Source organism: Crinia signifera, chromosome 5 (genome assembly GCF_055691185.1).
Source record: "Crinia signifera chromosome 5, ASM5569118v1, whole genome shotgun sequence".
Taxonomy (NCBI): Eukaryota; Metazoa; Chordata; class Amphibia; order Anura; family Myobatrachidae; genus Crinia; species Crinia signifera.
In genome coordinates, this window is record NC_139221.1 from 71,232,267 (window position 1) to 71,249,767 (window position 17,501).

At 43.1% G+C, this 17,501-nt stretch overlaps 1 protein-coding gene across 8 annotated transcripts in view; it reads right to left on the bottom strand.

Annotated features, from left to right (window-relative positions):
• The window catches only part of DTNA (dystrobrevin alpha), a 236,085-nt gene that overhangs the window by 22,991 nt on the left and 195,593 nt on the right, over positions 1-17,501 (bottom strand). For 5 of the 8 annotated variants that reach the window (XM_083187440.1, XM_083187439.1, XM_083187438.1 and 2 more), the window contains 5 exons: positions 15,480-15,572; positions 9,347-9,434; positions 6,686-6,768; positions 6,456-6,569; positions 4,836-4,932 (listed from right to left, as the gene is read on the bottom strand). In XM_083187440.1, the coding sequence (XP_083043566.1) occupies positions 4,836-4,932; positions 6,456-6,569; positions 6,686-6,768; positions 9,347-9,434; positions 15,480-15,572 (475 nt within the window). The other 3 variants (XM_083187445.1, XM_083187446.1, XM_083187443.1) reach the window with 2 other exon arrangements.

Genomic DNA, 17,501 nt, shown 5'->3' on the forward strand with positions numbered 1-17,501 from the left:
TTTTACTGGTGTTACCCTATAGAAGCCTATGTGCTTTTTTTTGTACTTATGCCTATACGCCTATGGGCTTCTTCCTGAGAGAGATCCAATTGGATGATTTACAGAACCCCCCACGGCCACTGCATCCCTCTGCACATACGCAAAAGGCATCCCGGGGCCAAATCACAGAAGTCCCAGCATTGCAAGGCAGCTTTTTCCAGAAGTGATCTCCTTTACAATAGTAAATGCATATGTAATTATCATTGCAACTTGTGGTGGAATATAGCCCGCATCCTTATTACAACCCATCATTATACTGATATTTAATTAGTATTTGAATATGAAGAACTGTGTTGTATTGGAATCGGGACATCTGTCAGAATGAACTTAGGTCTACAGTCATTAGGTCGACCCCACTAGGTCGACTGGCAGGAAGGTCGACCTGACTTAAGGTTGACATGGGCCAAGGTCGACATGACTTAAGGTCGAATTTGCATAAAGGTCGACATGAGGAAGGTCGACTGGTTATAAGGTCGACATGGTTTTTCACTGGTTTTTTATCCGAATGTCGACACAGTTGGCAATGAGAATCGGACCCTCGCATCACTCGCTTCGCTCGCGATTCTTCGGGCACGGTGCCTCGCTGCGCTCGGCACACTATTTTATTCTCCCACCACGCCCTAGTGGATGGTAGGGCATGAAATACCGCCTGTCGGCACATGTCGGCTCAAAAAACAGTGAAAAACTCATGTCGACCTTATGACCAGTCGACCTTCCTCATGTTGACCTTTACGCAAATTCGACCTTAAGTCATGTCGACCTTGGCCCATGTCGACCTTAAGTCAGGTCGACCTTCCTGCCAGTCGACCTAGTGGGGTCGACCTAATGACTGTAGACCTAAGTTCATTCTAATAGATGACCGCATCCCGTTGTATTATACTTGCTTTGTGACCTGTACTAAGAACTACATACAGGATACAGAGGTAGTTTAGTGATTTGCATAAACCAGAATTCGAAACCGTAGTGTTTGCATTCAATAACCCAGCATTTAGACACTATGGGGGAAATGTACTATTTCATATGGGATGATGCTACAGGCAACCAATCACTATCTATTATCTTCTAGAAGGTGCTAAATTAATAATGAGTAGATTCTATCTGATTGGTTGCCCATAGCAACATCCCATCTGAAGTAGAACTCCCATCTTAGTAAATTTTCCCCTATGAATTATGTGCAATTCAAAAGAAAAGCCTACATTGGTCGGCACAGAGGCAGAGTGAACAGCATCACTGCATATATCACTAAGGTGTTCTATTTCGGGAGCATTCTTATATTCTTCTTGGTACAATACCCAAGAAGCTCGAGTGTTAGGGAATTTCAATGGGGCATGAATAATAAATATTGTCTGCATGGTGGTACATGCATTAATCATCTGGCAGCCACCTGGTTGCATTGCATGTCCTGCCCCTCATAACCAGCAGCTCCACCCTAGCTCTCTCTCTTCTGTGTGAGGTGCATTCTGCAGGGGCTTAAAGTGGGAGACTGAGAAAGCTGAAATGGCTAATATATTACTAGCATACGTATGTAAAGTGATATCTGCAAGGAACTCAGAGAAAAGTATCACCAGCAAAGTGTAAAAAAAGGTGAATTCACCAGGATTAAAGGTTAAATCAATGCATTCATATTTAGTGCATGGCAGAAAAGACGTGCAACTGCGGAGTGCAAATTTTAGCCTGCAGCAAAAGCTTCGAAAAGAACGGTTTAAACAGAACTCACAGCTACAGATCACCTGCACTCAGTGTTAGACTGGGGCATGAAGGGCCCACCAGGGTCATGCAGTGGTAGGGGCCTAGAGGTTTGGCTAACCATTAGTGCATGGGCTGAACCTTCTACTTTATCTCTTCTCCAGGCTTAATACGTCTCTGCGCCTGGGAGAGAAGACAGCTAGCCCTGGCTAGCTTGGTTATGGCACCAAGTAATGGACATGGCAGGGACTGGCACACAAGGGCAGTGGGACTGCACATGCACAAAACAATGGATTCTATGATTTGCTGAAGCACATACAAGCCGGACCGGAGTGCCCGAAAGGTAGGCGGTGGCTTCCTACTGGAAGCTCGCCCTCTGCTAATCACAGCCCAGTCTGTCAGTCCCAGAGGGAGAAAATACCTCCAAATGGGACTACCTGTCCTGCCAGTGATTAGCAGTAGGAAGTCACTGCAAGTCACAATGTAGCCAGTGCAGTCACAGACTTCAACCTGCTCACTGCAGAGTATCAGATTGGCATCCCGAATTTAAAAAAAAACGCAGACGCCCCATGATCCGACACAATTGACTTCATGGTGGGTCCGGCGGTGTGGTCGGGGAGCGTGGCAGGCGATGCAGCCGGGGAGCGGTCTGTATGCATCGCATTGAGCAGGCAGGGAAGGGCAGGCGATAGTTTGGGAGCAGTCCAGGGGTGCCGCACTGATCAGGCAGGTGGAGAAGCAAGCAGTGCGAGATGGGCAGCGTCTGAGCAAGTGCTCAGAAGCTGCCCGGAATTAGACTGCGCATGCACGCAGTCTAATCGGGAAATCCTGGGTTTGGAAACTTCAATCCTGGGATTGAAATCCTGGTGATTTTGGGGCAAAATCCCAGAATCCCACCGATCCCGCTCTGAGGATTGGCCACCCTACTGCAGAGGTAAATTTTACTGGGGGTCCATAGGTAAAATCTGCCACGTCCCCAGCTTTAACCGGCATATACTACTGCAGAAGCAAGAGCTCATGTATCACAGATTGCTACTTAGTAGTTACAACATAAATACAGTAAAAAGTGTATCCACTACAAAAAGAATTGTTATAAATGACAAACAGGTCAAACGATAACGCTGTAAACCAGGAAACCCAGCTTACTTACTTCATGCACAATGTCATGGTTAGACTACACCAGACCATGCTATTATGTATATATCTACTCTTCCTAAACATTTACTTTATTGACATCTTAAAGTTATGTAAAAACAAAAACCGTAAGCTTGTTTTGTGCGCCTGGAGGAGACATGACGAGACACATTATGTAGCACACAGTATTATTATAATGCAAACACAAGACTTCTAATCCATATTGTTCCTCCTCAGTGATCAGCGTTTTATAGATGTGAGGACGGTGTTTTTTGTTATTCTTACAACTCCTGTTTCACATCATGCCAACACACTCAAAGGCGTGCACCCGATGGTAGCAACAAAGAAAAGGACTTACTGCCTGTCTCATCTCTTGTTCCTGTAAATGTTCATACAGAGAAAATAGGTTACGTGACCAATGGTACATTTTGAAAATTGTTTAAACCGGTTATACTTCCAACTGGGGCTTTGTTCCCCAGGCATAGCAAAAGGTGCCCTTGGATTTCCTGTGGTTACACCAGTGCTGTTGCCAGGGTCAGATGTGTAATATTACAAGACACAACTGAGTGGCAGTATGGGAAAATGCACACCTGCAGCAACAACTGAGTACAGAAAGGGTGTTCCAGATGTGCAATCAGATGCTGCCTTCACTACACACCTCCTCCTACATAGCAAGCAGTACTCCAACAGTTGGTATGTAGTGGGCAGAACTTGATATAGAACCGAGCTTATGTCCATTGGTTACGGGTAGGTGATGAGATTACTGAGCCACAGACCTATTATTCTGGATGTAGCAGCTGGGTGTATGGGTACACTACTTAATAGCCGATAGACGTAAGTGTAGACAGGTGTGGGTGGGGCACCCTGCACTTACTGACCAGAATATAATAAGAGATGAAAATACAAGTCTAATAAATAGGTTTAGAAATTTGAAATTAAATTACCTTGCACAAAGTATAATAAAATAAAGTGATGGTTTATGCAAAAACTGATAATGTGCACAGTTAGCACCAAAAAGATATTCTAGTGGTTTAGCATATATAAAAGAAAGTTATTAAAACATCTAATACCGGTATACAAATGGACACAGGGGGACTGGGTAACACAGACAAAACAATACATATAAAAGTCCAGTACCGGTATAGTCCTTGTTCAGCAACAGCTGAGTGTTGGCTCCTTTATGTGGAGTGGTATCAGAGTCAATAAAATATATGAGTACCTGGTATTCCAAAAAATGCAGGGGGTGTCTGCCGGCAGACTTACCCTTCTAAGCCGTGTGTGTACGACGGCAATATCAGGGTATCCACAGCATCAACTAGTTTCGCCCACGGGCTTCTTCAGGATGGTGTGTGACTGGACTTTTATATGTATTGTTTTGTCTGTGTTACCCAGTCCCCCTGTGTCCATGAGCTTATGTCCAGCCAGCTCAGTATCAGGAAGCATCACCTTGATATAACAGCCAAATATAGCTAAGTCTATTGCAGAAAGCCAATAGACTACACAACGTTTTCTGTGACAGATCGAGTTCTGTGGGCTGCGATTATTGGATAGATGGTCGACATGCATTAAAGTCGACAGGGCCATTAGGTTGCATAAAGCATTAGATCGACATGGAGAAGGTCAATAGGTCAACATGGGATTTTTCAAATTTTTTTGTCCCGAATTTCGACACAGTCGACATTGTCCCTGCGTGTGCCATGCTTCTGGTCGCGGTGCCTCGCTACGCTCGGCACACTATTTTATTCTCCCACCACGCCCTAGCGGATGGTAGGAGATGAAATACTGCCTGTTGGCACATGTCGGCTCAAAGAAAATGTGAAAAATGCCATGTCAACCTTTTGACCTTCCCCATGTCGACCTAATGACCCCGACGACTCATGTCGCCCTTCGTGGATGTCTACCATCATGCTGTAGGCCTAATGACCGTAATCCCAGTTCTGCTACCTCTAACTGCCCTGATATGATGCATTTCTCACCTTCAAAAGTTTCATAAGCCCTTCAAGTTGTACCATCAACTCTCTCCTGCTCTCCTGCAAGGCAGACATCCGCTGCTCGAGCTCATCTTTGCGCTGTCTGAGGGATGACAAGGATCAGGTTCACATAATGCAACAACGTTCACATAGTATAATCAACCACTGTAGTCTAAAAACACCTGTGCCTCATTAAAGTATCATTTAAAGGGGCAGATTCAATTAGGGAACAGAAAATGGGAAGTAAGATTTTGTTCTACTTCATTAAACCTTTTGCTCAATGAAATTCCCCCCAAAGACTGAGTGCTGCAAGTGACTAGAACAACTAAATTACTGTAGCTGGAAATAAATAATGCCCTGTACACACAGGGCGATGGTCAGCGCACATTTGATGCACCCACGATGTGTGCTGCAATATAAGCAGGGTAGCCAGTGCAAGGACTGTTCACCTCTGTGGGCGATGGCGTCACGTGGGACCGCGCATCGTTTTAGGGTGTACACAGTGAGGGATCCGTGCTTCATGTCTAGGCGATCTAGTCAGATCACGATTGTGTATACATGTTTTCATTTTTGTTCTCTATTTATACCCAACATCGCAAGGGACAATCGTGTCCTTTTATTTGATTGATTAAAAATCTGATATAACCATACTTGCCAACTAGTTGTCGTCTCTGGGAACGGCCTGGAGAGGAGATGCAGCCTACCTGTTTGGGGAGAGGGGCCAGGCTCCCATATTAGGGGTTATTCAACCTGATTGGTTCTCTGCTAATTTGCAGAGCCCTCCGATCATGTTATTGCCACCCAGCCAGAGTGAAATCCTGCCCTGTGCAATCCCGTGAATCGATGTGTAAGGCTCGTGCAAATGATGATAATCGGCGAATAGCAGCAAATCCATTCGTAAGCTGCTCACCTTCAAATGATTTTTCCACTGTGTACAGACTGTGTGTAGCCCTGGACTTAATCGATGGCTGCGATAGAAATAGGCTGCACGGAAATCAATCAGCTTCTACCTATCAGTTTATGGAATGTACTTGATAAATTCTACCATAGAGCAACATACCTCCCAAGATCTGGGACCCCGGCGGTGGGACAGGGTGTGCGCCTAAGGTGCGGGCCGAATTTTTGGGGGCGTGGCCTGCCTGAAAGGGGGCATGGCCTACACTGGCGGCGCTCCGTTTTCCGCCACGGTGGGGGCATGCCCAGCATCTCTGTGAGCTGCTGGCCAGCCCCCAGCCCCTCTGCCTGCAAGAATAGACGCTGTGCTGCGCACAGTGTCTATTCACAGACTACAGGGGGGACTCCCAACTGCCCCCCCCGCAGCGGGACACTGCCGGCGGCGGGAGGAACGTGGGAATGTCCCAAAATATCGGGACGTTCCCGCGATAAGCGGGACAGTTGGGAGGCATGGAGCAAGCTGACTAATACTGAGCTGTAACAGGGTACAAATGCACACTGTGGGTACACATACACAAGCCTAGAAAGCTGCTGTATTCCCCAATACTCCAGCTCACCACTTTGGGACAAAACTATATACAGTAGTATGATAAAACACTGCATAGAGGAAGGGGGAAGCAGTATGTAGGGAGAGAACAATTACATAGGAATGCATCACTCAAGTGAACTTACCTGAGCAGCCGAAGCTCCGCCAGAAGAGTGGGGTTCTGTTGAGCTTTTTCTGGTGTGGGCTGAGAGGCCTGTTCATGCTCGATTCGCAATCTCTGGATTTCCTGCAATATTTCTCTTCAAATAGAATTGGTAATTTAGTAATATTTATATTTATATAGATAGATAAACATTTGTTCTTAGTATACTAGTATAGAACCTTTATAGTCGGCACAAGTGCATTATATATGTACCTGTTTTTATTTTCTAGCTCTGCAATAAGCTGTCTCTGTTGCTTATTTGCATCAATAGTAAAGGAGATGTCTGGGCCTCTGTGCTGAAAATAAAGAAACAAATAAACTTCAATTAAGAATCAAACCTTCCTTCTCATACAATACACAATCACAGCCAACAGTATAGTGTGTATCCCCAGCAGGCTCTCTGGCAGCTGGACTGCATACGATATATGTCCAGTGATCTTTACCTTCTGGAATGGAGTCCGACATCTAGTCATCTATCATACTATCATGTACTGTCACTAAGGACCGTCGCTCCTATCTACGACACTACTCCACAGAGGCAGATGATAGACATTCTGCAGAATTAGCCCAACACATTTTTGCTGCTCCCTAATGACTTGTAGACAAATTATGGAAGTATCCTTCTCTCATTTCTGCTGTCTGCTTTATTGCCTACATGGAAAGAAACTCCAAATAATCCCCACAAGAAATTTACTAACTTTCACCAGGTCTGGACCCCCTTGGATTATTTATTAAGAAGCTCAAGGAATCTCTCGATAACCTTATAAGTTTCTCCTCAGCAACTGATCTTAGCACTCACTCATTTGCTCACTCCACATCCAGAAGCATCCAGTTCCCCAATTCCTACTAGTTCCACCACTTCGCCCTTGAACCTTCACCCTTGAACTCTGCCTACTTGCTTTTTTTAAAACTGTCAGTGGTGACCTCCACCTACTGTACTATCCTGACCCTCCCCAGCTAATGTTATATTCTAGTTACAGCATTCTGTGTGAGGCTTGCAGCGGTTTCTATCTGCTGATGATTGTATCCAACTTTCATGCAACAAAAAAAAAATATCTGTAAAAAAATGATTAAGAAAAAATGTAAGCTGTTCTTTCACAAATCTTTCATCAACACCATTGAACAAAGGGCCCCTGCCAGATCTACTTCTGCTGTTCCCTTACATCCCTGACTACTGTAGTAGTGGTTTGAAGATTACTTGGTTTTTGTACTGTAGATACAGAAGACTGTTGTCCATGAGACCACGTTTGAAGCTATCAACAAAACCTTGCTATTGTTCACATAGAGAAAGGGTCAGGTGGTAAGCAATAAGAGGACTACCTAGTCTTGAAATGATAATTGCTTGGGAAATAACATCCATATTGTGTCAAGATAAAAGTACACAAGATTCTTCTAACCTTAACTACTTCTAGTCCATAGGGGTCTTGCTACTTTCTAACAAGGTTGAATTTTTAGCTTTCATTATTTAATGTCAGTTTCACTACCAATAACTTCTTAGGGCTTTGTCTGCCCAAACACCTTATATAACTTCTTTTTCAAAACCGTATTTTGTATTTGTGACTTTTTCTAGATTATGATGGCCGGAGGAGGTTGGGATTCTCCTGCAAATTGCATCACACTTTCAAAAAGGCAGAACAATGAAAACTTTTTTTGTAGTGCATAATACAGTAACTGCAAAAATATCAATGTTATAATAAATTATAAACATACTACAGTCATACATTGTATATACTTTTGCTATTAACCCCTTGAGTGGTGAGTTTTGTGAAGCAGGACAAACCTACCAGGACAGGTTTGTCCTGCCCCAACAAAAGCGTAGCCCCCCCCATTCCCCCTCCTGTCCCTCCCTCTCCCCCTTATCTCCGCTACCTGCTACTGCCCCAGCCGCCGTTCACAGCAGCCAGTGAGGTGGCAGGCTCGGGGATGGTCGGCCAGCTAGGGAGGACTCAGGAGCCCGTACTTCCAAGCACTCCCGAATCCCCCCAAGCCGCACCGAATATCACGAGCCTGCTGCCTGCTCACTGCAACTAATGCTGAGGTACGATCACTGAAGCGGAGGGGCGAGGGGTGCGCCAGTGGTGCACAGCTGTAGGCACCACTGGTGCACAGCTGTAGGCACCACTGGGGCACACCTATCAATCAATGGCATGCCCAAAAATTTCTCAGCCAAGCCCGCGCAAGCAGCGCAGCTCAGCCAGAGAAATTTCCGGGCATACCACTGAAGTAGTTAAACTATATTCTCATTAAATATGGTGATGCAAATATTATAATGGTATAAAGTACAAAATGTTATAATTGTAATATGTAGTGTAAAGTGTAAAGCCAGCCATACATCTACAGATCGATTGTCAGATTGGGCTGGTTGGAACAAAATCCTGGTAATGGATGAGAACAAATGACAGTTGACCATTTGCTTTGAAATGCGGGAAAACTGCCAAACTGCCTTTCAGATACTACCAGGTTTTTGTTCCAGCCAGTCCAATCTGACAATCGATATGTAGATGTATGGCCAGCTTTACACAGGTGTATCCGATTATTATTTTTTTAGCTGTAAATGATAAATATGTAATAGTAGTTGTTCATATTGCATAATAAATAATAAATGTCTGGATCACAGTGTTTTATTATGAATATAATCTGGGATTTTGTGAGCAGCGCCATATGAAAGCACATAAGAAAGATGCAATTTTTTTTAACAAATTGGACCAATTTGTAGTAAAATGAACAGTGGGGAATAGAAAATCAGTCTGGACTATGTTTTACATATGTAGTTTTATAGAAGCAGTGAAAGGTCTTGTGTTTTACACGCCAAATTATTTCTGCAGAGGGAGGAAGCACAGAATAAAAGGTTTCATGACCATGGGTTATACTTACTGATGAAGTGGTCTCGGCTGCCAGCCTTGCAGCATATCTGGCAATCAATCTATGTTCTTCATCCAGGCGGCTAGGGCTGTCAAGCATTCTGCATACAAGATTTTTCAAAAAGGAACAATGTAAACAATGTGCGGGCAAGTAAAAGACAAACAAAAAGTCTGATAGGTGAAAAAAAGAGCCACAAGCTGAAAGCACTGTAAGAAAAAAAAATCTTGATAATTAGTGTTAACCCCCTATTATTTTCCTTTTAATTAGTCTTAATGGCGTTGTACTAAGGAAACAATAGGCCCCAGTTTCTGAAAGAATAACCACATAAAGAAAAATAATTTATCGAAGTAAAGTAGTGCTGGGTAACAAACGGGGTGACACGTGGCTCTTGTCATCATAGCCAGTCTCCCTTTATGGGCACAGAGAGGGGAGAAGGTGGTACTAATTATCTGAGCTCAGGTCTGATAGAGGGGCCCAATGGGCCCCTGATAATTGGTGGCAGGAGCATATGCAGCAGCTCTTCTCAACCCAGAACCTGCTGTGGTGTGCTAGGCTGCAATGTGGCCCGGGAAGTCCTCAAATAGATTTTTTCTTCTGTATACTATTCTAAAGGTGCATACCTCCCAACTACTGCAGATTGCCAATAGGGACACTCGCACGGCATAGGTGCGCGACCAAAAGGGGGCGTAACCTATGCTAATTTGGCTGTATAATATGCAAATTAGCCTTGATTAGCCCCCGTTTTTCCCCTTCTGAGATGCTGAATAGACGCACACCATCTATACACTTCAGGCAAGAGGGAATCCCAACTTTAAGTTAAGGTTGTGTGAACACTTCATGATGATGCCCCAATTTAAATGTTTTCTGCAAGCTTCTGTATTTCCTCTGAAATACATCATGCTGCTTTCCACTTAGCTAAAGACTATAAGAATGCATGCACAGTATCATTGGTGACTGCAGGGACGACTTTCAATGCAATAAACATTAAGATGTATCTAGAGTTATACAGTTAAACATTGATTGCTCTGTAATTCAAAAAATTGCCCTTTAATAATGATTTTGATTTACAAAAAAATGCATGTGAGTGGGGAATGAGAATGTGAATGCTAATCACTGCAGACATACAGAGCTGCCGATTTGTACACTAGAACTTTATTTTGCAGGACAAACTGCACCAATATAGGATTAAATACTATTGCACTGTATTTGCCAACACTACCAAATAGCTCAGTTTTATGAGGATTTCATTAACATGATCAACAACAATAATCTTTACAGACAGATTGTACCTACTAAATACAGCTACATTGTATTTCTTAGTGTTTAGCAAAACTTGGAGAGATATAAAGTGGATAGCGAGAACAAGTACCAATTAACTCTGTTCCAGGCTGATTCTGAAATATCACAAAATATGGGACAGCAGGGCATATTAATACTTTTTATAGTGCCTGCTCCGTCCTCAGATAGTTAACTAAAAAAAAACATTAACTGCCTGGCTGCACCAACCCCAATGCTTCCCCAATATAATTGTCACTTGTCCCCACTCGCAATGCCCTAAAGTCACAGCATCTGTTGCTTTAGACATTTAAAGAGATCAGCAACACTGAGTGGTGTATTCAATGTGGCCGGGGATCGCCGAAAACAAGCGATCATCGCTGTTTAACTCCAGCACCAGCCGCTTACCTTTTTCAACGTTCTGGGGGAATCCTCGCTGTCAGAGGATGGCGAGGATTCCCCAAAACAGCGAGGTACCCGGCTAATGCAGGGAGTCCGCTGCATTTAGCTGCAAGTCTCGCTGTTTTAGCGAGGGGGAAACAGCGTATGCAGGGGGTCAGTTGAACACTGACCATGCGAGCTGTGATAGTTCGCCCCCAGCATTGAATACTGCCCTTTGGCTGTGGTGAGTCCCTTCTGGGTACTCACCACAGCCTGCAATGCTTTTAGTAAAAAGGTCACTAGATATATAGTACACACATAAGCATACAGAGAAACTTCGGTGAGCCTTTGACCTTGCGAGTTTCGGGTGATACATTCACAAGATATAATCGCATTATGCAACGTAATCTGGGTGAAATATTAGTGTCAAGGTTTGCATTGTAAAAGCAATAATAGTTAAATCATGCCAAAATAGAAAAAGAAAATAAAAAAAGCAAAAAAGAAAGATAAAAGCAAAATAAGAAAAAAAAAGAAAAAGAATAAAAGAGAGTAAAACAAAGAAAACAAAGACAAAAAGGAGTTTATTTATCAAACAATATTTGCATCCTACGGCTAGCCTCAAATATTAGGTATCCCCCGAATAATAGAAAAAGTGGTTTGATACCTGCTGTGATCCCTCCTTTGTCGCTGGCGAGGAGTCGCTGCTGCCAGATTTAATATCTGATTTGCAAACTACTCCTAATATTGGCTCTGTCTATGGGCTACAGATCGCAGGATGTAGTTTTGCCAGGGTTCCCCAGGAATCCTCCACTGGAAATGGCCAAAGTGCATGGCGGTTGCAATGACCGCGCATAAACAGACTCCCCGTCTGCCCTCACACCACATCACAAGAACGAGCATTTATCCTTGTGTGTACCGAGTGATACATTCACATGATATAATCGTATTATGCATAAACAGACTCCCCGTCTGCCCTCACACCACATCACAAGAACGAGCATTTATCCTTGTGTGTACCGAGTGATACATTCACATGATATAATCGTATTATGCTATGTGATCTAGGCACAATTTATTCACCCAGGATTGCATTGAAAATGTGATTATCATTATATGGGCCAGAGAGAGAGAGAGAGAGAGAGAGAGAGAGAGAGAGAGAGAGAGAGAGAGAGAGAGAGAGAGAGAGAGATACAGGTATATTCAATCAGTGTTGAAACTGCAGTCTTACCGAAAAGATGGCAGTTTTCGACATGAATACATCGGAAGAGGTTCCGATCTATTCAATCATAGCTTTTTTCCCCGGCATGTCGAAATGTTTTGACATGCCGAAAAGCAGCTGGATTGACGGAAGAGCCGCTAATTCACCTGCTTTTGAAGGAAAAACTGCTGTGTTTCTGTAATTTTCAATCAGGCATAACAACGTGCCAGATTGAGGCAGGGAGGATGGCGCCGGCTGAGCAGCAGCAGCTTACACGGCGCCGTCCTCCTGTCAGCCGCAGCCCGTACCCACCCATACATACCCGCCGCCGAGCCGGGTGAGAGCAGCTCACCCGGCTCCATCCAGGCTCCCTCTCCGGTTCTCGCCGTCTCCTGCTGCCGTGCTCACCTGGTCCGAGCGCCGGCCGGGTGAGTGTCAATCATCGGCCAAATTTGACATCCGGATTTGGCAGATGAATTGAATAATGGATGCCGGATCCATTCCGGCAAAATGGATCTGGCATCAATTGAATATTGCCCATAGAGAGAGAGAATGAAAAAGAAAAATCTGAAGAAAGAAACCAAAAGAGAGAAAAAAAAATAAACAAAATGAAAGAAAGAAAAAAAATCTAAAGAAATATACAAAAAGAAAAATACAAAGGAAAAAAGCAGAAAAAAAGAAAAGAAAAAAAAACGGTACTTATGAGTTATCTGGGCGCCCGATTTTTTGATTGTATGCCTTAAGTTAAGGCATACAATCAGATGCGATGCGATACGATATCGCATCGCATCGCATGCGACCATCGGATGCGATGACCCGATTTTTCCATAGGAATCAATGTTAAAATGGACTGAGTCCATTTTAACATGGAATTCAATGGGAAAAAGGGGTCCTTTTCATACCCCTACTATCCAAGTGGGCATGGAGTTGGATATAAACCTGTGGCGAGCGTAGCGAGCCACCGAGCCCGAAGCGTGGCGAGCGAAGCGAGCCCCGCGAGGGGACGGTATTCTGTGTCCCCTCGCGGGGCTCGCTACGCTCGCCACGCTTCGGGCTCAGTGGCTCGCCACAGGTTTATATCCAACTCCATGCCCACTTGGATAGTAGGGGTATGAAAAGGACCCCTTTTTCCCATTGAATTCCATGTTAAAATGGACTCAGTCCATTTTAACATTGATTCCTATGGAAAAATCGGGTCATCGCATCGCATCCGATGGTCGCATGCGATGCGATGCGATGTGCCCGATCCGACCCGATTTAGAAATCGGGCGCCCAGATAACTCACAAGTACCAAAAAAACAATCAAAATAAATAAACAATGAAAAAGAAAGCTAAAAAAAAAAAGAAAAAGGAACGCATTTAGCTATATGACAAACTGTATTAAAATACATACACCTAGGCCAGTATTCAATGTTACCGATTCACCGTTTTTTCGGCGAATCGGGCTGTTTTCACTCTTTGCAGTGAATATTTTTCACTGAAAATCTAATTCACCCTATTCAAAGTTCATTGTTCGCCGAAAGCGAACAGTGAATGCTGGCCAGTTTTCCATTTCATGCTCGCTGCAATTCGCTGGTGTATTTCAATGGCGTTTTCACTGGGATTCGCTGAGAGTTTATTCAATGCTAGGATGTAGAACGTCTTTCTCCCTGATTTTTGCCATGATTCACAGATCTTTTAAAATAAAGGTTTTTTTTGTGTTTTTTTTTTTTTTGGTGTAAAAAAAATAAATCAGAATTTTTTTTCTGTTAAGGGGCATGCAATTTTTATTCAAGTGCTTGAAGCACATTAATATATATTTAATTTTTATCTTTTATTTTTTTTTCATTTATTTTTTTACACATTCGCCAGCAGGGCGCCGGGAGCCGCTCATTAAATATTCATATATTCACTTTACACTGGTCCCGCTTATTACGAGCGTGACCAGTGAAGCGGCTCCCTACCCCTGTCAGCTCTCCCGGGGGGGGGGGGGGGGGGGGGGATGGGCCTCCACGCCGGTATCGCTCTATGCTGTTTATTGTTCTTATTTCTTCGGACATTTATAACCGAAAACAGATTGGATTATATCAACAGAATGTCTTCGTTTTTGTCATAACAAATATTCTGTAACTGAAATATACCAATATATATCTTACTGTTGACTATATTCACCTATAATACTTGTTGTATAACATCTCATGTGATTGTAATGTATTTCCACTGATGCCTCAATGCAATAAAAAAAAAAAAAATACATACACCTAAAGTAGTGATGAGACAGCGCTAAGGACCAGATTACACAAAACACAGGGAAATGGATGTGCAATTAGTGTATTCTAAAAGTATTTTCACAAAGAGTTTCCAATAACTATAAGCTATATGTGGCTGAAACTGCACTTTAATAAGTATACTAATTAGTAATTTAAAAGTAAAATACCACAAGTCATCTCATCCCTCAATCCACAACAATTTATTCAATCTTTTATGAAAATAATTATAAATAGAAATAAAGGGCTAGGTTACAGATGAACTCCTGTAATTTGCAGCCCACAAATGATACAAAGATGGGTGTGATTTCAGGCCAGACTTCACTTTCTGCTTTGTTTTATAGTAGATATGATATCCCAAGTCTGGAGGCATGGCTCAAGAACAATAGCAGCAATCTCACATTACTTACTATATACAGTATGTGCATTACATTGATCACATCCAGATTCTGTAATGATCACGACTTTACAATAACTACAGTATGGGACAGATTCAATTAGCCGTGATGTTTACCCGCAGCTAATTGCTCTGACATGAGCACTGAACGCAGATTTTTCCTAGCAGCCTCAGGAGCACTCTCTAGGGCAGGGCTGGCCACATCTTTCCTCAATGATCAACCAACAGATCATGTTTTCCAGACCACCTAGCTTACGCACCAATGCAGTAATTGCTAACTCACATTTTTAAACATTAGCTGCATTCCTAACCGACACAATCTACAGATCCATAGGTGTCAGTAAATATCGGGGACCAGTTTGGCCACCACTGCTCTAGGGTTTAACATGCGGTGTAACATTCTGGGCACTTAACAAGCAATCTATAGGTCAACATTCGCTAGCTGCGGGATTACAGCTTCTGGAAAATCCATAATAATAAAAAAAGACCTATAACTAGAGATGTAGATGAAGATACTGCTTCATAGGAAGTGCAAGATGACACACTGTGGTCATGTGACTTGGCTGGCAATGCTTGCTCAACTAGTTGGCTTCATATGTAGCAACTTCCATTTTGTAAATCCAATAGACTTGCCAAGCCTTAACTAACCGTGAAAGGTTGTTCTGAAGCATGCTGGTATATACCCCGATGAGAACATGTTCATCAGCCAGCCTGTCTGCCACATCCAGGCTATACTGTAACCTAGAAGGAGGTTTGGAAATAGGAAATTCTTAACTGCAAAAAGAAAAAGTAAGGGAAAATAAAAAGTGTACACACTAAAACTTCCAGCAACTGAAAATCATGGGAACACAGGCACAATGAAATGAAGAGAAGACATGCAGATATCTAGTTCTCCCTGAACGCATGCAGTAGTTAATGGAAAATAAGTAACGTTTATAATCCTATAGACTGGTATGATGAGCAGAGCTTGATCTGTCTTGTAGATACTGCAGGGGAAGAGGCCCCAGGACAGAGGGAAGAAAGTACCAATGGTAGTTTTCAATGAATTTGGAAATCTTTGAATATGGAAATGATTCCTTTTGGTACAGTATGTATTTTTTAATTTATACTCCTGTTTGACAAATTGAAAATAATATTGTACGCTATATACTGTACATTTAAAATGTTTTCAAGTGTCTTATTTAGGGGTTTGAGGTTCTTAGGAAAGTATAAAAATTTCCAGGTACGGCTCCCATCGCATGCCATATGTAGTGGCATGCGATGGCATGCGATGCGATTTTCCCGTGTTTTTGTGCATTTTTGATAAAAATCGAATGAAATCGCATGCCATCTGATGCGATGCAATGTCATTTTTCACAGAAATTATGGACACGAGTTGACATCATGTAAAATGCACCCCAAATGTCATTTTTCACACTGTACCACCCCCACTATCAACGCCAACCCGAAGCGTGGCGAGCACAGCGAGCCCGCAAGGGGCGGCGGTACGCGTCCTACGACCTTTTCATACCCCCACTATCCATGTCTGCGTGGAGTTGAGAATAGAAAGTGTGGCGAGCGCAGCGAGCCACTGAGCCTGAAGCATGGCGAGCGCAGCGAGCCCCGCGAGGGGACGCGGATACCTTCACAGGTATCCGTGTCCCCTCGCGGGCTTCACAGGTATCCGTGTCCCCTCGCCACGCTTCGGGCTCGGTGGCTCGCTACGCTCGCCACACTTTCTATTCTCAACTCCACGCCGATGTGGATAGTGGGGGTATGAAAAGGTCGTAGGACGCGTACCGCTGCGCTCGCCACGCTTCGGGTTGGCGTTGATAGTGGGGGTGGTACAGTGTGAAAAATGACATTTGGGGTGCATTTTACATGATATCAACTCATGTCCATAATTTCTGTGAAAAATGACATCGCATGCGATGCAATGCGATTTTTCCCTGTACGATGCACATCGTGGGAGCCGTGAAAGTACACAAGTACCAATTTCCATTCATAAAATTTGTAATTCATAAACATTCTGTACTAGCGCATATTGTATAATATTTGGAGGTTTATCTGGTGTTGACTTTTCCCATATACAGTTGAGGTAATCCCAAAATTGTTAGCTTTTTTTTTTTTACATTACACAGCTATCCCTCCATCATTATTCAATTGACTAAATTTGTTATTGGATTGAGACTAATTTGTACCCCGCCTCTTGTTGTAATCAAATGCAAATAAATGTACAGAAAAGGCATAGGGGGAAATTTACTAACAAAAATACACCTATTTTAGGCATATTCGTAGGCAGTCGTATGTAACTATGGCTGCCTTCATGTATTTTTGGCATTTAATATGCCGAAAATACGGGGATTCATAATCGTATTTATGGCAAATTCGTATTTACGAATATGAATGTATACGCCATTGGAAGATTACGAATAGGAAACACCATTCAGTCGAATGGTGATTCCTAATTACTAAGCGACCATATGTAATATATGGCCGCTAATTGCCGCAAAAATACGCCTGAAATTAAAACTAATTTTCCAGAAGTATTTGGCTTTAGCCTGCACGGATCAGTCAGATGCGTGTAGTCTTTAGTGTAAAAAAAAAAAAACAGTCAAAATAAAAGAAATAATTGCTTCCTTTCACATAACACAGCTATTATAATGCTGTTCCATATAATCAGAGGTAAAT